The following is a 25470-nucleotide window of genomic DNA, read 5'->3' on the forward strand; positions in this document are numbered from 1 at the left end:
CAGGGACTACCCCCCCCCCCCCCCCCATGTTGGCTTATCTTCATTGGCTTCCTGTGAAATCTAGAATCAAATTCAAAATACTTCTCACATTTTGAATAATCAGGCCCCATCTTGCTACAAAAGCCCCACTTTACTCTTAGACTGCTGGTTTACATGTGGTTCCTAAAGTATTTAAAAGTAGAATGGGAGGCAGAGCCTTCAGCTTTCAGGCTCCTCTTCTGTGGAACCAGCTCCCAGTTTGGATTTAGGAGACAGACACACTATCACTACTTTCAATATTAGGCTAGAACTTTCCTTTTTGCTAAAGCTTATCCGGTTGTTCAGTCTGACGTCACTAGTCGTGTCTGGACCTAAACTCCGCTGCAGGTCAATATCAAACGATCACTATGGCATTACTGAGAGTTGAAAAACTGTCTAAAGTCTTTCATCTTTAATAAAATGATCAGCGTTCTGCTCTACCAGGTGTAACAATTGAGTTTAACATCCAGGCATCCATGAAAACAGAATTTATGACATTTAACGGAGTTAGAAGTTAGCAGGGAGTTAGCTCGCTAGCTTCTATCTAAATACAACATAGCATGTCCTGACTGCGGGGTTTTGGACACAAATTAAAACGTACAGCTCTGTTATCACTTCCAGCATAAATGAAGACAGAAAACTAAACAGCAGTGACGTTTGTAGGGTTACTGAAGTTGGGCTAGCTGGTATATAATGATGTGCTACGTGACCGCTAGCGACACAGCTATGTTAGCATAATATAAACAAGCTAACTTTTTTCCCACTCGATAAAAGTTAACGTGAGTGTTCTCGGTGGTCAGGAACAAATGTAATCGCATGGCAGGATGCTGTAAAAGGACCAAACTTCAGCTAGGAGAACAATTGAGATAATCCATCCACAATACGAGGTTAGTCATTCATATACTGCTGCATGTGTTGGGCTGTAGTTACTTCCTAAGGTTTTAAAAACTGAGCTTAAATAAATGATTAGCGGTAATAAAAGCCGAGGGAGGTCAACAGTGATCACTGACTGTTTTAGGAGCTTTTTGAGATTAAATAGAAGAAAATACAAAACATTAAACATGTTAACAACACAAAAGCCATATTAAACGCAGACTACTTTAGGCCCGGAAGTAGGATTCGTCACGTCATCACTTAACAATTGGATAGTTAGGGCTGGATCAGGTGACCCTGACCCCTCCCTTAGTCATAGGCCTGATGGTGCACTGAGTGTTTCTCTTTTCATCACTCTGTATTTAATGATTAGTTACTATCAATCTCTGGCTTCCTTCCACAGTGTGTCTTTTGTCCTGTCCTGTCCCAAACCCCTAAGAGCCCTTCAGTGAGCCTGGTACTTCCTGTTAAAAGGGAATAATTTTCACCTTTCTGTAATGGAGGCAGTACCTTTTAAGTAAACACCTAAATAACCGATAGTTAGGATTGTAAAACTAACATTTTCTGCATCTGCATTTAGCACGACACCTGTAATTTGGTCATTGTAGTTTGCTCCATGCAAGAAAGCAAGAAAAGTCTCTTCTAGCTCCCCACTATGAATCGGGTCCTTTGATATCTACTATTGCAATGAGTTTAAATCTCATTTATTATATTGTATTTGTACTAGAGATGGCACGATACCACTTTTTTATGTCCGATACCGATACCGATATTATAAATTTGGATATCTGCCGATACCGATATGAATCCGATATAGTGTTTTTTTAATCAACAAAACTGTTTTTTAAATATCTTGCTGCATTTTGTATAAGTTCATACTCAAGTTTAAAACAACAACTACACTAAAGCTATTCTGTTATACCTGTATGCAAAAAAAAATATTTCATAGTTCAGCAATACTGATCAATCTAATAAACTTAAACCTACACCATCCTCCCTATTCTGGTATTTTAAAGAGTACTTAGCATAAATATTAAGCAACCTAACTAATAGGGTTCCAACTCCCAGCAACAACAAAAATAAATAAATAAAAAATAGGGAACCACCCCTCACGCTCCACCTCATGATGCTTAATCGCCGTAATCAACCTTAATTTGATGCAGTGTGAAAAAAAATACACAGAAATCAATTATTTTTCAAGAAATATTAAATAGATTCAACATCTTTCTTCAACAGAATTGCAGACTGCACAGATGGTACCTTCCCAAAGGAAAAAGTACTATAGCTTACTAGGGTATATATATTAGACTTAATAGTTACTATATACAATAATGGACTTCTATTCATTTTACATCAAATTAAAACTTTGGGTGTCAGATAATTATTTATTAAAAGCTAGACATTTTAAATGAGAATAAGAAAGAAAAGTATGTCTTTGTGCCCCCTTTTCCCTGTTAATGCCCTATCGGCCCCCCTGGCTAAACTTTGCTAGATCCGCCCCTGCACAGTTACCAGCGTCAGCTACGTAGAAAAAGATCCTGGAGTAGAAAGTAAGATTAAATACATTCTAACAACAGCTGATCAAGCTTAAACGTGCTGCTGTTGTTCAGCCGCTGGTTTCCTCTTTCTGGTGCAAAGTGGGCCAAAAGCAAACTAGAGACACGGACTCGCGACAGAAAAGCCGATCAGCTGATCGTTAAGCAGTTTCATGATTGAAGTAGCAGCAAGAAGAGGCAGTCGCTTGTTAAGCTTAACGCAGGAATGCTTTACAAACATTCAGAGATGGACTTACACACTTGCTTTACTTCTCTCGGGATAACTTTGTCGAGATGAAATGCCGGGTTGCTAGCGAAGCTCCAAATGCTATCCAGACCACCGACAGGTCCCGCATGCCACAGCCGCTCTATCACGTGATGCATACTGCTCCGACGTGCTAACGTTCTGAGGTGAGTTACGGCGTGTTGCAAGTTTTGTGAGGTGCTTTCGTGATATTTAATGGATCGGATTACATTTTTTATTTTTCTCCGATATCCGATCCAGTAATTTAGGTCAGTATCGGACCGATACCGATACGTAATATCGGATCGGTCCATCTCTAATTTGTACAGTTGCAAATATGAAGTATGGTTGAGACAAAATCCAAAAGTGCATGAGTGTGCTGTTTGGGAATGTAAGGGTTTGTATCCACCTAAGCATTTCTTACCAGCTGAAAACAGCAGACATTTTAGCCAATGAAATAAATAAATAAAATGACAAATAAACAACTGAAAATGATACAACAGGGAGCTGAATTGGTCAAAATCTAAATTTTGATGTAAGATTTTATGGCTGAAACATCTGGAAACAAAGATGTGGGCTGAAGTTGATAAAAGATTCTTTTTTTTTTTTGGTCCAAGTGTCTGGATACGTTTATGAAAACCAAACTAAGAATCAAATCTGTTGGATCAGAAACGGCTGTGGCGGCCCAGAGGGGCAATATTGTGTCATGCAAAGGACAAACATTAAAGGGGCAGTGCTCTAAATCTTTCAGCTGTGCGGCGTGTTTTTAAATTTTACAGCCTGTTTCCCTTCATCTGCGGCAACAATGGAGGCCTTTATCAACCTGCTTCTCAGACAGTCACACCTGGGGACTGACCAGCAGCAGCAGCAGTGTCTGATGTTTCCCTCCCCTCCTCAGTGTTTTTGGGTTATGATCAGCGTGGATCAGGATTCAAGTGATGAACAGCTTCAGAGCCTTAGGCTGTAAACAGGATTACTAAATCTCTGGATGCTCTCCAGATGTTGCTGCTTTGTTTGTTTCAGAACTGTCTTCTCCTCTGTGTCATTCTTTGGGCTTAAAAAAAAGGACAATAAGGTCATGTCCTCTTTAATGCTGTGTCTCTTGTCCCTTCTTATTACTTTCTCTGTGACAATTTGCCTAATCTTAAGTGCAGGAAATAATGGATTCATTTACACACAGCATGCTTATTATCTCACACAAGTGTCAGGCTGCAGCTAATGAATAATTTCAGTTGTCATATTTGATTAGCTCGCTTAATTCCTTTTAGGATTATTCAATTGACAATTTAATCTATAGAATACTGTGCATTTTCAAAGAAAAGTTGACATTTTCAAATGTTTAAAACAATAAAACGTTTTTCATTCCAGTTGAGGAAGAACAAAACAAACAACAGAACCAGTAATTTTCTGATTGATTGACTTAGCAGTAATCTTTTGGCAGGAATGCTTAAAATCAAAGCGATGGTCCAAGAACACACCAGTATGCTTCAGTGGAAAATAAACTTGACAATTGTCCACGTAACAATGAAAGGAAATGGCATGTTTCCAGAAAATATTACCAAGTGGCAGCAGGTACAAAGAGAAAAGGAAAGGTCCAAGAACATAGCCTTGCGGTACCCCCAGGGGAGGGCAGCAGGCACAGAAAATTCTAGTATTATTTTGGTCTTTTACCTTAGCATTAATTAGCCAATATGTGTGTTTGTGATTCCACAGTTGTTATCTGATCACAGCCAAACACAAGACTTTTGACTGCAAGAAAACAACACAGCCATAGCTAGAATGCTAATCCTGAGGATTTAAAATGCCACTGGTTAATGTTATGGTAGCAATATTATTGTTCTGTGGCTTTAATACATGCACTGCAGCCCTGACATTCTCAAGGCATTACCCAACAAAGGTGCATATCAGAGCTCAAACATCCAGGTGCAGTTTGACTGGATTTAAGCTGCTCTTTAAACTGCCAGTGTGCCTGCACAAAATCCATGTGGCGTTGGAATGCTCCGGTGTGCGAGCATTCCCTCTTGCATGCTGTCGTGGTACCTCCCTCGCCTAAAACATCTGAAGTGGACTACTTCCTACTGTGTGCTACATCTGTGAAAAGACAACTGTGGAAATAATCCTGATGTGATTCTCCAGGAGGATCCTGCGTGAAAATGGTGAACAGTTTGTTGTTATTCATACAGTTAATGGAGGATTCAAGTCTTTCTATACCAAGGCTTCAGGAGACATTAAGGACGAAGCTCAGCTCAGCTAAGACAATCAGACTTTTCCACATCATCACCAATCACTGATCGACCGAGAGCCTGATTATTCAGGATTTTCTGAGGGTCACAAATTTTAGTCTGCTGCCACTCAGTTTTAGAAGTTTCACAGTCTAATTTCCCTTATGGCGGCTGTTACAAGATTAATATAAATTGTAGTGAGCTTTTCAATATAACTGAATTGGATTGTACCTGAAGCTGTAGTCTTGAGACTTGTGTGATATAAAACTGCACTCAGCTGCAGAACAGATTGTAATTTATTTTTATTTCCTTTATCAAACCTTCTGTTCGCAGTACAATTTCTGCCCTTCTTCCAAAGATATCTGGTCCTAATAAAATGTATGGTTGACTGGGGGCTTCCTCCTGATGTACAACGCAGCTTAAGGTGCAGACTAAAACACATATAACCAAAAATATATGATCAATAAAATCTTACAGTGGCTATTTGGGATTTTTTTTTTTTATTTTATTTTTTTAAAGGTCAGCCTGCAAGCTGTACGAGATGGGGATCTCTGATGCAGTTAGAGGCGGCTCATTTTCAAGTATGCTATGGATCAAGCTGAAAAGATAATGATTTATGTGAAAGATAAAGTTCTTGTTAGGCTGAAGGGAACTTGGGCTTTTTGTCCTTTTTAGATTCTATTTTGTGCAACTCCCAAACCTACTGATACAAGGGGAAAAAACTTTGCAACAGGAAATTTATTTTTAACTTTAAGTCTCCATAGCAGCTTCCAAAAAGGCACGAAAACATCAAAGAGTGGAAATAATGACACTATTATGCAACAGTTGCTCATGTGGATGTGCTTGTTGGTGCTTTCAGCCTGTGTGGTCATGAAGTTTGGACTATATTTACAGATGTCACATGGGCCCCTGTAGCCATTTAGATGGGGAGGAGAAGACCTTCAGACAATGTCATCATAGCAATAGCAATGTCTGATATTGTATAGTTATTCCTAAAGGCTCAGTTTGAGACAGGAAAAACCTGGAATAATAAAATGATGTTGGGTTTAAATGTCTGTCACTTATTTGTGGCACTCAGTAGATTAAATTCTTTTACCACAGGACCACAGTCTGCACACTACCAGCTCTGTTAAAGTTTGCCTGTAGATCTTTTAACAGAGCTGGTAGTGTGTCAGAGGCAGACTTGACATCTTACAAATGAAGAATTTTATGTTTTTGTTTTCCAACCAATTGAAATAGGAAAGTTTGAGATCTCTTCTGGTTATTTTTGTGTTGCTTCTTTCTGAAATTGCATGTTATAACCTTCAGAGTTGATTACCAACATGCCTGATTACACTCTCTCTGGCCTATCCATGACAGCAAAGAGGTTTCCACTTGATCCAAAATGAGCCCTCTGTAAATCTACGGGGTCTCATATTTCATCGCCCTGATGGATTGGATTGTCTAGGATTGCACTGACTCTTTTCTAGAGTTAATAAAAACACTTTTCAACACTAGAGCCCCTAGTTTGGTTCTTTTGGCACAGATGACAGCTGTAGCTCAGGAGGTAGAGGGGCTTGTCTACTAATGGGTCGATTGTTTGATCCTATATATTGAGAAGTCCTCGGATGAGATGGTGAGTCTCAGATTTTCCATGCTGTGTCCATTGATTTTGAGTATGTACATAATGGATTAAAAGCAATTAAAGCGCCAAAGATAAAAGTGCTCTATAAATATGACACCGCCTCCGTTTCCCGTGCAGTTTAAGACCATCTCCAAAGATTGTAAACACAAGATAATTGGGGTAAGAAGATTCTTGTTTTCCCTTTATTTTTCTATTTTTTCCCTTTACCTTTTTTGCCCCTGACTAAAAGCCCAGAGTCATTCTTTAGGTGTAAAGAGAAACCTCGTTTAACAAGATCTATCTAGCGGAAGTAAAACTCTCAAAGTTTTCATAGATGATGATGTACAAAGACTTTTCGTTGCTGCAGCTGACTGTCTCCAGATCACTTAAGGTCTGTTTCCTGGTCTGCTTTTGGCGAAACACAGCAACTGCCAGCATGCGTTTCCAGTGGTTGCCCTGCTGCTACAGTGCAGGTCAGTTCATCTGTGATGGAGGTGATGTGGGCAGAAATCCCAGGCTCTCTTTGCCACCTTCTTCACCCCAAAAATCACCACCCCCACCCCTTTCCTTCATTTATGCATTGGTTTATTTGTTTTTCATATTATTTATTTGTTTTAAACGTCATGGGAGTCATCTGTAAAAAATCTGAATGAATTAGCCTACTATCTTGGCTGTTGCTTCACCACGTCAGCAATCCTTAATAGGTGATACTTGAGACATGTGTGACAGGTTGTAGACTTTGCAGTTTTGGGAAAGCTGGGCCCATTTTCACCCATTTAAGAGTAAATCTTAGCAGGTATCATAGCGGAGTGAGTGTGGCCTGTAGTGTGAAGTTGCTTGGAGTTCTCAGCAGGAGTAGAAATTATATATTATATATCTTATATATTAATATGAATCCATCCACCATATTTGCTGTTTCAAATGAAGGACAGTGATATTTCTAAATCCTGCTTTTTATCTCTTTGCACAGTCACTCCTAGATAAACAATCAGCTGACTACCTAAACTGTGGTTATGGTTGACAGATTTGTCATTGTTCATGCAGACAGAGACGTCAGCAGCTCGGTATCCATTTATACTCTCACAGCATCTCAGTGCGGTTTATTCTAGTCCCATCTTCGAAAATAGAAGTCAATATAGGAAGCAAAGCAATGGCTAAGGTTTCTTCACTGTTTTATGTAGAACATCTCATCTTTTCCAACTGCTGCAACAAACTCATCTGGGAATTTCTGTGCTTCTGCGTTGTGATAGAACTTGTGAAATCTTGTAGAGACAGATTCCTGCTGTTAGGCATCTTGGTTACAAAGAATGGAAGGCGCAAGGCAACTTGGCAGTATCGTCATGAACAATAAGTACCCGATAACCTGAAAATATTAAAATTGGCCATTTTTGACTTTTAGACACATTGTTCTCCTAAGTCCTGATCACAAACATGTAAACTGACAGACATCAAAACTATTCACATATTTTTCATAAAAGGCTCTTTTACTTCCAAAACATAGGTTTATAGATTCAGGTTTCGTAGATCTGACTGGTTAATGGCAGTTTTCTGCTCTGTGATGGGAAGATTAAATTAAAGGGTTTAAGTTGATGAGCCTCAGTTTGTGCTGACTGCCTTAAAGTTTGAAGGGTTAATTGCACAGCCTGAAATAAACAGACAAACGGGAAGCTGGCACTGCTTGCACACATGTCTTGCTTCCTGTGATCATGAGTCATTTACAAACCAGTGAATGAGTGTGCTTGTGTGACTTTGAGCCTTGGGAGCTTTTTTTTTTTTTTTTTTTGCAGTGGAAAACTGTAAGATGAATCTTGCTAATTGTCCATATAGTGTCGCTGTGTGAGAACATCATTAACAGACACAAAGGCAATGTGTGTGGGTGTGTGTCTGTTTGTGGCTCCCTCCAAAGATGTTTTAGCTTTCCGCCCCAAAGAAAAGTCACCAGAGTTGTAACAAAATATGTTTCTCATATTTTAGGTTAATTATCATTCATACAACCATCAAACTGATAGAAACAAGAATATACATATAAATATGGGCATATTCCTCATGTTTTAAATAATTTGACAAGGTCAGTGCATGTACAGCATAACTTGTACATACCCTGACCTTATTATTTGTAACTCTGGGCATATTTAATATGAAATTTACCACTATAACAGTGTATATGTTACATAAAAGAGGGGACAAATAGTAATAGTGATAGAATAGAATATAAATATACATGTACTGTTCAGTAAGGTAACACAGAAAACACATTTGTGTGCACTGTAAGGGACCCAAATATTTTTAGCTGCATAGTCACCCAGTAAAAGCCTATTTTGTGCTTTAAAAAAAACACCCCCCTGGTGTGTGTGTGTGTGTGTGTGTGTGTGTGTGTGTGTGTGTGTATTAGCCATGCTGAGGGGCCATAAATCTATAGACACACTGTGGGGACTCCGACATGGGGTATGATTTGGGTAAGCCTCAACATAATTAATGCAAGTCCTTCCATTGTGAAGTGATGGAAACATGACTGTGTGTTTGTGTGTTCTTGTGTATATGTGACGTTTCTGTTCTCTGCAGTATGGGGATTTCCTTTTTCCACTCTGGTCACATGACTGCAGATATGGGTGTGGTCTCCTGCATTCCTGGCCTCTTGCTTTGCTCTCCTTAGGCCATCTGGCATCCTGCGACACACTCTCTCTCTCTCTTACACACACACACACACACACACACACACACACACACACACACACACACTGTCGTCTAGACTCAACTCACACTAGCTCAGTGTAACGTGTCCTGCATGTGGAAAAGCCTGTATGAAGTCACTGACATGATTCAGGACTCAGGACTGTATGTGTGTGGGGTGTGTGTGTTTGCATGTGATTGGTTGTTGAGCGAACCAAGAATCAACTTCTTCTTTGTGTGGTGGGTGTGGGCAGCAGTGAGGTTGAATAGTAGGTGTGTGTGTGTGTGTGTGTGTGTGTGTGTGTGTGTGTGTGTGTGGAGGAGGGCGGTGCAGGCTTCTCCTTTAGTATGCAGAGCAGGTGTGTCTGCAGAGGCAGAGAACCGAGATGGAGGAAAAGGAGGGAGGATAACAGCAGCTGAACAGCAGACCGGTCTGATGGAAGATAATGAAAAGAGAGAGATGAATGAAACTGTTTTTATGACCTGTTATTGTGTGTGTTTCACTGCGTGTTTGGAGGAGAGAGAGAGAGACCAGAGAAATTTTAAAATTTACATTCAAATCAAATTTCCTTATGCCAGCAGCCTTCTCATAGCAGGCAAAATAATATAAGTGACAGCAGCTGGACTGTGGCTGAAACATCAAATAAAAGATCAAAGTATTTAGGAAACAGTTTGTGATTAAATATTCTAAAGACAGGAAGAGAAGAACTGTCTGACAGGCTGAGCTGTGATGAGGTATTGATCCTGTTTCCTGGTCCAAGCGTCTCCACCATATGAGGAACCCCCCCCCCCCCCCCCCCCCCCCCCCCCCCCCCACACACACACACACACACACACACACACACACACATACGCACACAAAATCCCCAAAAAAACTGTAGAGGCATATGATTCTCGGTCCCTACAGTTTTGTGTATGCACTATTCATGTGCAGCAAGGCTTCAATTTAAGTTTTAAAAACTCGTGGTGCACACTTGAGCCTCCAGCCTCATGCTTTTTCCAAATATTGATTTTTGACGCTTCAGAAAAGAGTCACTCTTAGGCCGTCTAAGATTTCAGTGTGGACTTTAAACGCAGGACCAGGGTTTCTTTTATTTAGTGATCAATCCAAAGCACACAGCATCGATTTAATGGCTGTCCTCGTGTTGTGAATGGACCCGTCTCATATGTTCTCTCGGCTGAAGTTTAATCCATTAGGAGCGTTTTCTTCCTGCCATGTGTGATGGCATTCCTGTGCCCATCAGGGACCCCATTATTTTATTTTTTAAAATAATTTAGCCATCATCAGTACATCTCGTGTAGTGATCGGTTTATATTATTAGCCTAGCTCTGTAGCTAGCGACCTGGTAACAGATCATTAAATGTCAACAAGGCCAGGGGTGTGAAACACATTTTACTTCACGGGCCGCATACAGCTCAATTTAAACTCACAGGAGCCAGTCAGTAAAGCCATATATTCTAAAAAAGGAAAGAAAACTCAAATTTTTTTCATTTTTATTGTAACTCTATAAATGCATGACAAGTGTTGAGAAAAACAAATGTGTTTTTATGGCTTCAAGAAAAGTTGTTCTAAATGTATAAATATGTGGAAATTTCCAGAAATGTTCACTCCTACGTAAAAAATGCTGGAATTGATATGTCACACCAGAAATAAATAAATAAATAAATAAAGCTGATTTGGACCTGCTGGCAGGTCTGTCACGGCTCCTGGGCCACATGTTTGACCCCTTCAACTAGCACAGCTTCACCGACCCTCCAAACATTTTTATAGCTGCTGATGACAGTGAAGCTTTTGATAAGAAGCTGAGTGATTTACAACATTAAGAGTTACAGTTGCTAGCTTCTGGAGTTTACATTTACAGCCCTCTGTGTTACTTCCTGTCCTCCACCCGTGTGTTTAGCCATGCTGCATGATTGCATTTCCTGAGATAAATTGTGGTCTGCCTGCAGCTTAGCTTAACTTTCAAAATAAAATGTAAGCAGGGTTCCTTCCTGTCTTAGCTTTGGCCTTTGGTGGGTTAATTTGTGTAAAGGGAAGCATTAAGTCTAATTAACAAATCTGACTGCTTTTTCCTGTTATTTTCACTTCACTGCTGATGATTTCAGACCTCCGGGCCATGCCAAAAATTTCTCTAAGCAGGAAAAACACTGTAAACATCAGCATCATTTTGTCTAAGGCCAAAGAGTAGCGCACAATGACTTCATTAAACTGCAATGAAAAACATTTTTCAGACGAGTGTGTTAAAGTATTATGATTGATTGGTTTTATTTCTATCTATAGGCTCAGAAACTAGATGTGCAAAAAGCTGTAAACAGAAAGGCACAGTCCTGTAAGATAATCAATATCAAAAGAGTTAATGGCATTGGCTGAGACAGAGCAGGCTGAAAACAGACTTTACTATAGAGCCCTGCTTCTGAATGGATATGCTTATCAGCCTTTGTCACAGCCTTTAGCCATATCCTCTATCATTCTCTGACATGTGATATGTCCTTTTTCTAGTTACCTGCTTGATCTTTGACCTTATATATTATAATATTCTTGGTAATAAACAACCTATAATGATACATTTTCTAATCTGTGTTCTAGCTATTTCATCCCCAGCAGCCTGAATGGGACCTGGCAGCAGATCGAATCAAGCATAAAACATTTGTGTATTTTCTGCATCACCAGCTGAATGTCACTTCATGTGATTTTGTAACTTGTACTGTAACTTTATTGCGCAACTTCCTTCTCTAGTGTTATACGGCTCAATGGGCTAAGAATATAAAAAAAAAACCCAACATTTTTCTTCTGCAGAGAATCCGTTTCGCTCACGGAACGTACAGAAAACGAAAAAAAAAACCATCAGTGAAAATGTGGGAAAAACAAAACTCTGAACATAACTGGCTTCAGATCAGGTTATAATGAGCATCAGCTGCTTTGATAATTTACCAGGTAAAAGAGATGCAAACGTGACGATGTCTGTCAGTTTATCCTTTACCTGACTTTGATTAATGGCGGCATTTCAGAGTGACCCCAAACGCCTCATTAATGCTAGGGGTCAGTTTTCTGAATTTGAGGTGACTTGTTTTATTTGTATCAGTTAATTAAGTACGTTTCAGAAAATGGTGATACTTGGTGGAGCTCAGATTGAGCAAATGTCTTCCACGCGTCCAACAAACACAGTTCAGCATCTGCACTGCAGAAGTCTGCAGTCCCGCCAATAATTTATTCAGGAGTCGCGCTGTCTAGATAATTGTGTCATCTTGACGGTGTTTCTGACGTTTTAGGTGCCTTTTTGAACATTTTAACACAACTCTATTGTGTTAATGTCCCGCAGGTTTCTTTATAATAACAATGTGATGTCAGTGCGTGAGTCATTGTGCACCTTGGTTTTGTTTAGTTTAACCAAATGCAGTTAGAACTGCCAAAACATGAATCCAATCCTCTCTGAGACAGAGTGTGTCTGCAAACTGTTTACATGTGAAAAGACGTGCCTACATGTTTATGTTTTCAGGTGTTTTCCAAAACGTTCTCAGAAATGGGCTCCAAAGCGAGACTCGTTTATGTGAATATTTATTCATAACCAGCTCTGCAGTCTTTCAACTGCCCTCAGTTTTTGAATAATACTTACCAAGTTATAAACACGGCGCTTTCTCCATCTCCACATGATGTGAAAGTGGGATGCCTCGCTTCTGTAACAATTGGGTTCTTGTACTATAAAGTGTTTTAAGGCTTCTTCAAACCACACATATAATCCAAAATAGTCTTTTTTTTTCGCTTTCCACACACACAAGCTTATGCTATCGCACATGCATATAAGTTGAGTGGCTGGCAACATGGCAACTACAGCATAATTTAATCTGCAGTAAGAAATAGATAAGACAGACAAAGAACAGACACACTGCCTCTCATGCACGGAAACTGGTTGTCTTAATGCCACGTTGATGCTCCATCTATATTTAGATGTCTGCTCAAAACCTCTTGGGACTTTCTTATCTTCTCTTTGTCAAATATTGAAACACGAAAATGTTGGATTATTTCAGCTGACAGCATTCCCACTGCATTTCCAGAGGAAATGTTTAGTAAAGGTTCTCCACCAAACACTGGATGTTAACACCTTTAAACCTTTAACTTTCAATGGGAATCGGCCCATTACTGTGGCAAGGAAAGCTGCCTGGAAATGAATGCATGTTCTCTCTCTTTTTTTTTTTGTCTTGCAGTGAATCAGGGCTCACAAACATACAGAACAGGTTTCAGAGATATCCTGCGGCTGTGTTCAGTATGCAGACAGACATACTATAGGCATGCCGCTGTCATGCATATATGAACAATGTTTGTTGCCCAGTCTCTCAGATACTATCTTTCTATGAATGATCTCTGTGTAGATGAACAACTTGCAAGGGCATGTGCAGTTTTAGCAATACTCTCACGAACACATCACCTGTTTCCAGTGTAGCATTTGGTCATAATTTGGTTACTACCAACAGGTGACGTCTTGGAAACTTTGCTCTGTGGTTTCAAGATCACCAGGCCTTCTGCAGTGTTGCAGAACAACATAAAAACTAACATATCTGTGACATCATATCTAAGTCTGGGTAATGCTATATCGAGTCATCAAAAGTAACATTTTTAGAACGTAAAAATAACGCATTAACATCATTGTTTCTTTTAACAGTGCTGCCGGGTGTTCTTGGCCTCACGTTAAGACTAAAATCTGAATAGTACTTGCATAATGAAAGTCATTCTTTGGCCTTTGTGCTCAGTCAAAACTTAACTTGTTAACACCTGCAGTTCTGCATTTAAGGCAAAAATCATAACAATTATAACTTGAAAACTTGGAAAGACGACTTAACACTTTTCCGTTTTTAATCAAATCCATGACGTAGTTTGGATGTCTAGGAAAGTCATCTTTCAACTAGTTCTTGCCCAGTGGGTAAATTTCCGCCTAAATAACCTGCTTTTCCTTTAGTGTTGATGTGAGTGTCATTAGATCACTAACTCTTGCTTACAGTTTTTAATAACTAGCTTCCACCTAAAAAGATTTAAAAATGTACACTATACTCAGTAGTCTAAATTAAGTGTGCGTTTTCTGTCTGTGTGTATTTATACTTTTATATTGTAGATGTGCTGCAGCCTCCAAAATGATCTCGCAGTAGAATTAACACCTCTTTAAAACTGTTACTCATTATAACCTTCATGAAAGGGCATTTAAGAGGATTGTTGCATTAGTTTTAGCTAATAATAAACCGGCACACAAGTGTATTAGAAAGCTACTTCTCATTCCAGCTGGCACTTGGCTAGTGGAAATATTTCATCACCAGTAATCTGAGAAAGAACTGGTTTGTGCGAGTGATATGTAAGTGTGCAGGAGGATTAGCTTGTGTATGTTGACCTGATCGGACCTGTCGGTTTTCACATGTACATTATTCTGTGCAGCTTGTTTGTAGTTGTGATTACACATTGGAGAATTTTCCAGCGTTAGCTAGTTGGACCTGTGTTACAACCTTGTGGTTTTGTGATTTAGATTTTACAAATATATTCCATTCCCATTCGGCAAGTGGTTGTAACATGTTAGGGGCGGGCTACTTTGCTTTTGTAATCTATTGTTTAGGCCACACGATATCGATGTAGGGAAATGAAAATGGGTTTCATGCAGTGACTCTCACATCATAATGGATGGAAGCTAATGCTGCAGCTGCTCGAAGACTTTTTGGTCGTCCACGTGTTTCTCTAACCAGCTGGTAAGGTTTTTGTAAGTTTTAGTGATCGTTTACATTTTTATAATTCTAAAAACAGAGATTGGGTATTTGTCAGGCATTGTAGTGGAGGACTTACTGTCATGTAGACATGCTAGTCTAATAGAATAATACACTAGTTTGAAGGAAAAAAAACACAAATGAGCTAAAAAATAAAAATAAATACAATACTAAATAAATTGCCTTTTTTTATTTTAGTTTGTTTTTCAGGACAGAAATGTGAAGTTTTTTACTTCACATTTCTGTCAGTTCACTTAAAAGTTTCCACACTCCTGCTGCCCGCCTTTATGTTTAGTTTAGTTAAATTTAATACACTTAGTGATTTCCAGGAAAAGAAGATGTTTACACCAACTAGCAACTCAGCAGGAGCAACTCGGTAATCTGTAACACCTCTCACTACAGATTACAGTAAGAAAAAAGCAGGATTTTATGACTCCATAATCGCCTAATCTTACACAAACACTAACGCAACAAACAGAAAATCATGTAGTTTGAGCCGGGCATTACATAATTTACTAACCCTGAATTAGCCCCAACCACAAATGCTTGATTAGTTTGTTTGTTTGTGCAGCAGCAGAGAGCAGATCTAATCAAAACTGAAAATGATCAAAAATGAACCACCAGAAGAGGATGCAGCGTTTCACTGGCTCTCATCTCTGTATTGATTTGTGTATGTGCAAGTCATTTTTCCTGTCTTGCTCTCAAACACAAGAGGTGAAAATCCCATTTCTCTCCTGACTGGCATGAGGATTCAGGAGGATTTTTTTCTTGTTGTTTTAAAAACTTTCAGTTGTTATTATGTTCTTGATTTCATTTGAAAGCTTAGATTTTACTTTAGATTTGGTTTCCAGAGAGAGATTTTGTTGTTAGCGATAGATGAATTTGTCAGATGCAAGATGCTATAAATTAAGAATCAGCATTAATTATACATGTGTGTATTGACATATACACATCTCAGTAAATTTATATACCAGTGCTTCTGCATACTGCATGTCTTTTGTAAGTGCCCAGTATTGTTTCAGTTATTTTTTCCATTTTTCTATTCTAGTTTCTATTTCTATTTGTATTTTAACTGAAATGTGTCTCCCCACCCAGTTTTAGTCGTCAGTGACAATAACATGGTTTCTGGCCAAGTTCTACACTAATATTCAGTAGCAAGCTGACCTGCACATGAGCTTAATGGCTCTGCAGCTTGTTATGTATGACAGTTATCAGATGACAGCTTCTGTGGGTTTCAATGCCTTTGCAAAGCAGATGAAACAAACCTATTTTTTCTGCACTGTGACAGTATATGCAACCTGGTGGTGTATCTTCGTGTCATCACTTTGTTCCCCCACTTATGTTTGTGATAAGGAAACAACTTGTTAAAGCCTGACAACCTTGCAAACACTCAGTGACCTGACAGGCTAGAAAATGTGTGTTTTGTTTGAATGAGCAGGTGTGTCATTAGGGTTTAAGGTCAAAATGCTTACCTTCGAACTGAGCTGGGTGTGGTTGTATAGTCAACAAACAGAAGGTGTATGTTGTTTGTGAAACTCCACCCAAAATATGTGGGTTGTGCAGTTTTGTTTTATTTCCATTTCACATTCATGAATGAGGGCCTTTTATTAAGTAACAAACATTAATGTTCTGACTAATGTTGCTGATTATATCCATGCTGATAAGACGGTCATAAAGCTTCTGAAAAATACTGCTATTAATAGGAAATTGATAAGAAACTGAGCTATGAATTGCACACTGAAGCTCTGCCCATGTACATCAAAACACACTAAAAGCACAACATGGTAACTCATTTGGTTTCTTTAATGCACATCTGAATAATGAATGTAAACGTAGATATTCGATCTTTTTTAATTAAATAGTCGCACATTTCATCCTCTTATTGCCTCTGTAATTAAGTAATCTCATTATCCATAATTAACACATTCCATCACAGTGACATCATCAACAATTTCTTTAATAACTTAGAACAAACAAGCATTCATTTTATTACCGCGTTCTTATGTTGCGACTAATGACTCAAAAATAGTTACTGAAAACATGAAACCGACTTACGGGATTGTTAAATTATCTGGGAGAGGCCAGTGCCGTGTGAAACTGTGGCGGACATTAATATAAAGCGTGTAAATACAAAAAAAAGAAAAACACGAGCTTTTTCTTATTAATTTTTTCCAGTTAACAAAAAGACCAAAAAAAAAAAAAAAAAAAAACGAGAGATGGGGCATAAAACAAACTCATCCAGCTCCTCTTTTTTACTTGTAAAAGTGCAGCAATCATTAATAAACGTTGACACAGATGTTGACACAGATAAATCTGTAAACTCTTTACGGCAATTATTTACAATTTATTCAAATCAACTTTGCAAACATGTTAATGTAATTTTGTTTATTTGTGTAGAATGACCCGATATTCTACTTTGTGAAGGACTGCACAGCATCTTTATGCGCCACGTTATTCTTTTTCATTAGCTCTGTAATATTCAACGCTGCAGAACAGAAAGTTTTCTCAAATCTGCCACTGATCAGTGGCTGTGACGAAAGCGGGGAAGGCCCCGTCCCCTTAGGGGGATGTCGATCAAACTGTGCGCACACGGGTTCAAGCTCAGGCTAAGCTGTCACTGTGAACGCTGGCGTTGCTCTAAACGGGAAGAATTTGGAGTCAACCCAAAGTTGAACATTACGCAGGACGTGGTGAAAACCCTCACAAAGAAAACCATCACACAGACTGGGAAAATGTTTATTTAATATGAATTATCTGGTTTTATTCCATCCATCCACTCTTAATATTTATTTTGGATATTTTTTATTGAAATAGAGAGTACCCCTGGATTAAGGGTAAGGAGCAGTAACTAATAGATTTAGGTAAAAAAATGAATTTTTAATTAAGTATATAGATGAGCTGCAGTCTATTATTAGCCTGGTAAATGCTGAACCATGAAATAGCTGCCGAACTCATGTATGAAATATGATACATTTGGCGTTACAGGATTAGGTTGTAAAGGGGAATACGTGAGTGGAAGCAGATATCTGGCACGAGAACAGCAAAATGTCAGTCAAAAAACTTGACTTTTACAATTTAAATGACCCAACTGGAAATCTGCACCGTGTGCAGTTGTCATAGCACAACAGCTTACACTGAGACTGCACCTCTTCTTCTTCAATCATTAATATGTCTAGTAAACTTTTCTTATTTCCTGTATTGTGGCCTGTAAAAAGTAATGCCATTGTAGTAGATTTTAAAGTATCACATTGCAGATATTGCACTGCAAACGTGAGCAGGGATAGCTCAGTAGGTAGAGTGGTGGCCCCATGATCGTAAGGTCGGGGGTTCGACTCCACTGAACGGCTACCCTGAGGTACCCCTGAGCAAGGTACCGTCCCTACACACTGCTCCCCGGGCGCTGCACTGGTGGCTGCCCACTGCTTCACTGGGTGAATGGGTTAAATGCAGAGGAACTATTTCCCTATGGGGACTAACACGCACACTTTACTTTACTTTACATGTCGAGAAAGAAAAACGTCTTTGATCCTTGTGAGCTCTCGCTCGTACCGCCACGCTGATGTGGAGTGAGTCTCCCTGTGCAGTGTATTTTGTTTCAGGTTGGGAAAATTTGCATTATGTAAAGTCATACTGAGATGGCCATCAGCAATTCCTGTTTGAACAACAATCTCTGTCTTACATTTGATACCGAGCAAACCATGTTAGGATTATTATAAAGACTTCAAAGCAAATTTCTGAAGAGGAAAGCATCACGAATTTTTTTTAGCATTTTTACACAATAAACATTTAACTGTCTCTGACTTGGGAATCCAGATGCCATCGAATGTAAATGAGGTCTATACTTTGATTAGACGTTCAGTTGGTAATTTCTCTAAGTGAACCAGGTGCCAATTATTGCACAGCGAGCCAGCTGAAGCTCCCACTGTTATATTAAGCATTCACCAGAGCTTTGAAATTGTTCTGTCTGTCCTCCTCAGTCTGAGAACCACTGACCCAAGCATCATGTGCTGGCCAGAGGGGCCGATGGCGCGAAATGGCAGCCTCGCTTCTGTCAGTCTGCCCCAGGGCAGCTGTGGCTACAACCGTAGCTTGCCTCCACCAGTGTATGAATGCGAGAGTGAATGAATAGTGGCATTGTAAAGCGCTTTGGGTGCCTTGAAAAGCGCTATATAAATCCAATCCATTATTATTATTATTATTATTATTATCCTGCAACACCTGTACCAAAAACCACCACTCAGAAAATGCTTAACCCCGGCAGTAATGGTAGTACTTCTCTAACAGGGTCTGTGTGTGTGTGTGTGTGTGTGTGTGTGTGTGTGCACGCGCTCGTCCATCAAAGAGCGCTAAACTGCGAAAAATGGAGGACAGCCTTTGATGTGCACTTACATAATCTGTAGCGATGGGCTGGAGAGTCAGAGTTTGGCCAGACACACATTTTCACACTCTGACCCAGTGGATATCCTCCATCTCATTGTCTCCTGCTTGATGCTGATTGGCTCTCAGAGCTGCATTGCATTTACAGTGACCTCTGGCTCTTCATCTCTTCATCTAGTTTTTCCTAAACTCTTGATTATGGCATCTAATCTTTTCCTGATTTGTAGTCTGTAATTAAATTTGCTGCCTGATATTGTTTTCACAGATGCTTCAGTTAATGAATTCAGAGGCCAACTGCTGTCTTCAACTGCTGTGTTTTATTTCACTGTATAGCTGTGCTTTTGCACACATAGTAAGGCTGAGAAGAAGAGAATATGTGAATAAATCAAGGCCTGTGGGCCAACTCAAACCCTTCAAAATGTTTATATGGCTCACATATAATTTCAGTGTTGACCAAATCTGATCCACCCCGTTGTAGCTGTGGTCTACACACACCAGTGTAACCGAGGGGGGTGAGTCTTCTTCCACTTTTTTTAATTATTTCTGCAGGAATTGGCCAGTTGGTGTGGCAGAGGAAATGGAAAGCTCTTTCTGATAGTAATGAGTAAATGTTAACTAAGGTGGAAAAATTGCCACTTGGGGTTCAGGATTTGCCCTTGGACCCTTTTTCAATGACACAGTGGCAGTTCTGTAGCATCAGATTCAGAATACTTCATGAATCCAAGAGGAAATTATGTAAATTATGAAATTACTATGATGGTACTACACCCACTGGCAAGCAGTAGTAACCCTACCATACAATGAGGTATTTATTTTATATGGCACAGGTGTACTACGTGATCTTGACTAAATGTTATAAAGGCTAATAAATGTTTTTGTGTGGCCTGCTTCAGGGCTTTAATGTGAAGAACTAGCAGAAGACATACATTTTCAATGAAGGTAAACCTTGTCAACAGACCGTATCTGTCCAGCACTTGATTTCGTTCTCATTTCCCAGTGTGGTTGTTAGTAAAACTACATTTGACACCCTTGATTTTGAACTCAATCCACAGCTGTTTGCAAGGAAATAAACTATGACTCCCTCATAAATACAACAAAAGACAAAATGCTGCTTTTTCTGACCAGAGTGATAAACTCACAGCATATGGTTAATGGAGAGCAGATATTTACCAAATAACCACAAGTCTCACAGGAGCTGCGCAAACTGATAATAAGTTTATATCATAACGACCTCGGTGATTCAGGGGACTCCTTTAATAATCTAAGATGAGAAAATCTCTTCTCTAATTGGGCAAATTAGTCTCTCTGCTATTAATTAGAAAGATTACTTCAGGAGTCCCTTTAATTTATTTATTTCTTTATTTTTTATGTGTGCTGCTTCTGATGCTGGGCTGGTACGTCTTTAGACAGTTTCCACTCTGGTTCTGGTTTCTAAACAACTGTTTTCCTGTTTTCTATTTTCTCTGCAGAGTAAAACCAGCAGAACATGTTTACTCCACTGTTTCCATAGTTACTGAGAGGAGCATGCACGTCCAGAGAAGGCTTTAACGTCACAGTTTGTCTCCTCCGACTGCCATCTAAAAGAACTACACTACCCACAATTCCTGTGACTAATAACATAGCCAACGTTTCGATCACTACAAACAAAGACAGTCAGAAGAACGACACTGCTGTGAAGAGGACCACCATGGCAAACAACCCTGCAGACCACCCTCCGGGGAATTCGGTTGCTGAGGGCAACCATGAAGGGGACTTTGGGGTGAGCATGGTGGACTTGAGGACCGTGATGGAGCTGCGGAGCACTGAGGCCGTCAACAAGATACGGGACACTTACGGAGATGTGCAGGGCATCTGCCGCCGCCTGAAAACATCCCCTATAGAAGGTAAGACCGGTTCAATACACACAACCAAACCATTTAAGTCAGTGGATCTGAAACAGTTCACAACCTACAATTTTTATTAGTCTGTGACAATAAAAACAAATGATCCAAGGTGAATTAGATTGGCAGTGGTCACCGTTATATCATCAATAAATACTTTTGGAAAGTTTTCCCTCCAGAAATCACATTTATTCTGCTTAACTGCTTAACTTCTGTCAACACGTGTTAGCTGGGATAGGCTCCAGCCCACCTCTTCATGACCCCATATATGGTGTTATGTACTAAAAAGTCTGGAAGTTTTTTGTTTATTGGAGCCTTGTGTACAGTCAAGAAAGTTTGCTTTTGGTACCTTAGAATGATCTAAACAGTTTTAATGAAGATACTTTTTTATTTCAAACAATGTCAACAATCATGGGTGATAGTGTTTCGAAAGGTTGGCTCTGGATCTGAACAACAGGTAGTTAAAGCCAGAAGGTTGTACCATTTTAATTGACTGTACGAGATTATTTAGTATGCTAAAAAAAAAAAGAAGAAGAAGCAATAACTACACTTACACCAGATTAATCACACCCAGAGTATTACGCAACTACGCTTCACGTGGTCTGATGAATGACACACCCAGGCCCAGTACATTTCTGCTCTTATGTTTACCTTGAGATTTGGCAGCACACAGCTGAACCTGCTGTAAGCATGAGCACATGAGCCAACACAACCAGCTCATGTACTTGTTCCTTGTTGGAGTGTTGTGGAATCGCCCTTTAAAGGTTGGGACGGGGCAACCTCCATCTTTGACATTCCTAACAGCATTTAAGTCAGACAACACAAATTCTGGGATTTTAGGAGCCCTAAAAACAAAGACTTGGAAACTGCTTACTCTGTTAAATTGAAAAAACACAGGGATTGTGTTTCAGTCTGGGCAGGTGGCAGTGGAGATCTGTACCATACACGCTTGTTCTTCAAAAAGGGCTTCTTGTCCTTGCCTTTCACAGTAAAAATCCTGGAAATACACAGTATGTGGCTGTCTTAATACACCATATTTTGCTGCTAAGCAACTGAAAGACATGGGTCACATCTTCCTATCAGATAAACCGAAAAAGAAAAAATGTTGATTTTGTAATGCATGTACAAAAATGACGATAAAACCTTTAATTAGTAGCATTAAATAGATGGAAAAACATACATTTAAGAAATTATTTATTAATTTACAGGAGGAATAAAATCTTAATCTGTAGCTACTATTTTCATGACATTATGCACACTAAACATTTTTTATTAGTACACATTTATAAAGAGTGATTCTAATTGTGAACATAAAAATTGTACTTCAGTTCAAGCTTTTCTTCATAAATCTCTGCATTTAAGAAACACAAAGAAAGAAGCAAGCTATTGCAACAGAAGAAACCAACTTTAACAGTAGTGCACTAATTAACAGCGGTGACGGGACGTGGCATTTTTGCTGTGTACTATTAGGATTAGGATTTGTTGGGTTTACGATTGATTCGATGACCTTTCCATTCCTAATCCATTGATTGATATTCTGGTTGGAATCCGTAGTCTTTTTTTATAATCCTTAGTTAGGATTAGGCAATAATCTGTGGTTATGGTTAAGAAAGATGTTAGTTGTCCAAGTTTTCTTATAGCCAGAGTTATGGTTGTGGAAATTCAGGGGAGGTCTGTTCACACTGCCAAAAGTAATGGATTGGACTGAAGGCTATTATTGCAGCACTTTTCCCCTCGTGCAAGTAAAGCTAGCGATTGTCAGACCAATGAGAATTTAGTCTGATAAGATCAAACATGATGAGACTGCAGCCTTATTCAGCAACTCTGAAAGTGACTGTAGCTGGCAGGGCAATAAATAATACGGTTTCTCAAAATTCTTGCTCAGGCATATTGATGGAAGTGCATCAACAGTTACATTGACAACACAAGTAGAGCAGGAGATAAGTGTGTGTGAGCCACGCTTGTTTGGTGAAACATGGATACCCTCGTTATTTTGTGCTAAAAGATGATCATTTTGGAGCTCTATGTGAGACCAGAAAATGGCCGACATGTGGCTGTTTGTTATGTCTCTCTCCCACTCTCATCCTTTGATCCCTCTGTGTGTGTGTGTGTGTGTGTGTGTGTGTGTGTTTGTTTGTATGTGTGTGAGTGTGTTTGCAGCCACTGGTCCATTCCAGGATTGAAATTAGTTCCAGCCCGTTCCCCTAATGGCTCCATAGATCATTGCTCCGTTCCATTTAGTAATCAGAGGACAGCTGTAGTCGAGTCCTCCACGCAAGAAATTACTCACTTTAATGAAGAAAGTGTAATTATATTTTCACTGCAGAGGGGGGAGGGGGTAAAAAACAACAACGGGGAAATCTGGATGTAAGATTTAGGGCAAACACGCATGAAATGAGACTGTTAGTGTGTTACACTGTAAAGACATCAATCCAGGTTTATTAGTAACATCATGTCCTACATGAGCATCTTTTTGCCATCTAAAGGGCTCCTGCTTTTCCTGTGGGGCAGGGTTATATCATACATGGTCAAAGTTTCTTCATAAATGCAAATAATCCCCCTGAACCTAAATCTCAGGCTTCAGCCTGCTCCTACTACTCACTGCTACAGTGAGAGCAAATATACTTAACCATGTAAATCATGAAATAATTGACAGTAAATTCCATTTTTTTTAAAAAAAACAACAAAAACAAAAACTGATCTTTATGACAATTTAAGAAAAAAAAAGGTCAATTGTCAGACAACATTTTTGTGTATTTATTGGTCAGTTTGTTTGTCTTAATCAAACAATCACATATAAGGGAGTTAGAGTTAAAAAACTGACAGCACATAGCCTGACGGTGAAGTTGCTAAGCATACCGGTAGGTCGAATGCCTGTTGGACAAAAGGGGGCAACAAAGTTCATCAAAAGGGGAAAAAGCACAAAAAAGACAACAAGGGATAAAAAAAGCATTAAGAGAAGCGCAAACAGCAGCAGCAGCAGTGGACAGTTTACATTGTTTTTAAGACTGTTTAACTTCAAGATGGAGAATTTCTTTATCTGGAAACCAAAACTAGCACAAAAGTGGATAAGTGGATCCCACAGACTAGTTGTTTTTGACGCTGCTTCCTAGACACATGATTTTATCTCACACTCATAAGATGTCCAAGAAAATCTCACACCAGATACAGGAAAACACTCAAGGCCTGTACTTTGTGAAAACAGTGATAAGTTGAAGTGGCGTTTTTTCTTTTCTTTTTTTTTCTGACATCAGGCTTCTTTTGCACCAACAGTAGTCCATAAACATCAGGAAGCACAGAATAAAGTTCATGTGCTTAATTTGCAAATGTGCACGAGCCTGGTTAATAAAGAGACTTGCCAGTGAACGCAGCCTAATCCTGGTTTGACAAAACGTTAACAGGACACTGCACACATTTACGCATATGGCACTACAGCAGTGACTGTTATTTATTCAATTATTCCTGACACACAGAGAATATAGGTCAGGGCCTAACCTTGAATCACAGCCTACTAAACCTGAAACAGGTGAGCTACAGCACAGAGTCACCGTGCTACTGTTGAGTCCTTTTACACAGGTTCAAGAGTCCTGAGACTAAAATGAAAGACAAATCCATCCATTTAGTGCATTCCACAAATGACTTTTATTTATTTATTTATTTTTCTGTTACACAGTCAGTATTTGCATTAGTGGCTGTTGCATCTATAGTGTTGATGGATGTTTACGTAACATGACTTCATAAATCATAAGGCTTTAAATTCAGTGGTTTAAAGCCTTTGGTTATTCAATAAAACTGATAAACCGGTAAAACATTTATGAGATTTAGATTCATTTATATCAATTATGTATGATTGTTCCAGTACATCATATGAGTTTCTCTTTGTGTGTGTGTTTCTGTGTTTTTTTTTTTTGTTAGTGGCTAAAATGACACAGGAAGTTCATTGATACCAATTAAAATACATTTAGATTCATCGTAACTGATATTTGAAACCTGCCTTAATATGTTTATCTCAGATTCACAGCTCTGATTGCAAGTCTTTAGTACAAGTGTTATTTGACAGTATACGCATGGTTTAAACGGCAGTTTGACTGATTACTACAGCTGCAAGGTGTACAATGATATATATAATATGTAGCTCAATGAAATCAACAATTTATGACAAAACAAATACCTTAAAGTAAATATGGTGTTATTTCTAATTATATAAATGTATGTTGTCAAGTCCCTTCTATATATAGTAACCAGTTATCCAATCCTTATTTATTTATATACTCCGCACCGCTGCATTGTTGCACATAAACATCAATAT

At 39.1% G+C, this 25470-nt stretch overlaps 1 protein-coding gene across 3 annotated transcripts in view; it reads left to right on the forward strand.

The window, feature by feature from the left end:
• Window positions 1-25470, forward strand: part of LOC146574808 (plasma membrane calcium-transporting ATPase 1-like) — a 135520-nt gene that overhangs the window by 37881 nt on the left and 72169 nt on the right. For all 3 annotated transcript variants that reach the window (XM_085274762.1, XM_085274761.1, XM_085274763.1), the window contains exon 3: window positions 20751-21164. In XM_085274762.1, the coding sequence (XP_085130888.1) occupies window positions 20969-21164 (196 nt within the window). In that variant the 5' untranslated portion in view covers window positions 20751-20968. The remainder of the gene's footprint in view (window positions 1-20750; window positions 21165-25470) is intronic.

This window comes from Mchenga conophoros, linkage group LG5 (assembly GCF_057382185.1).
Source record: "Mchenga conophoros isolate Kocher_MC1m ecotype Shallow Benthic linkage group LG5, M_conophoros_male_GT1.1, whole genome shotgun sequence".
In the NCBI taxonomy this organism is placed as follows: domain Eukaryota; kingdom Metazoa; phylum Chordata; class Actinopteri; order Cichliformes; family Cichlidae; genus Mchenga; species Mchenga conophoros.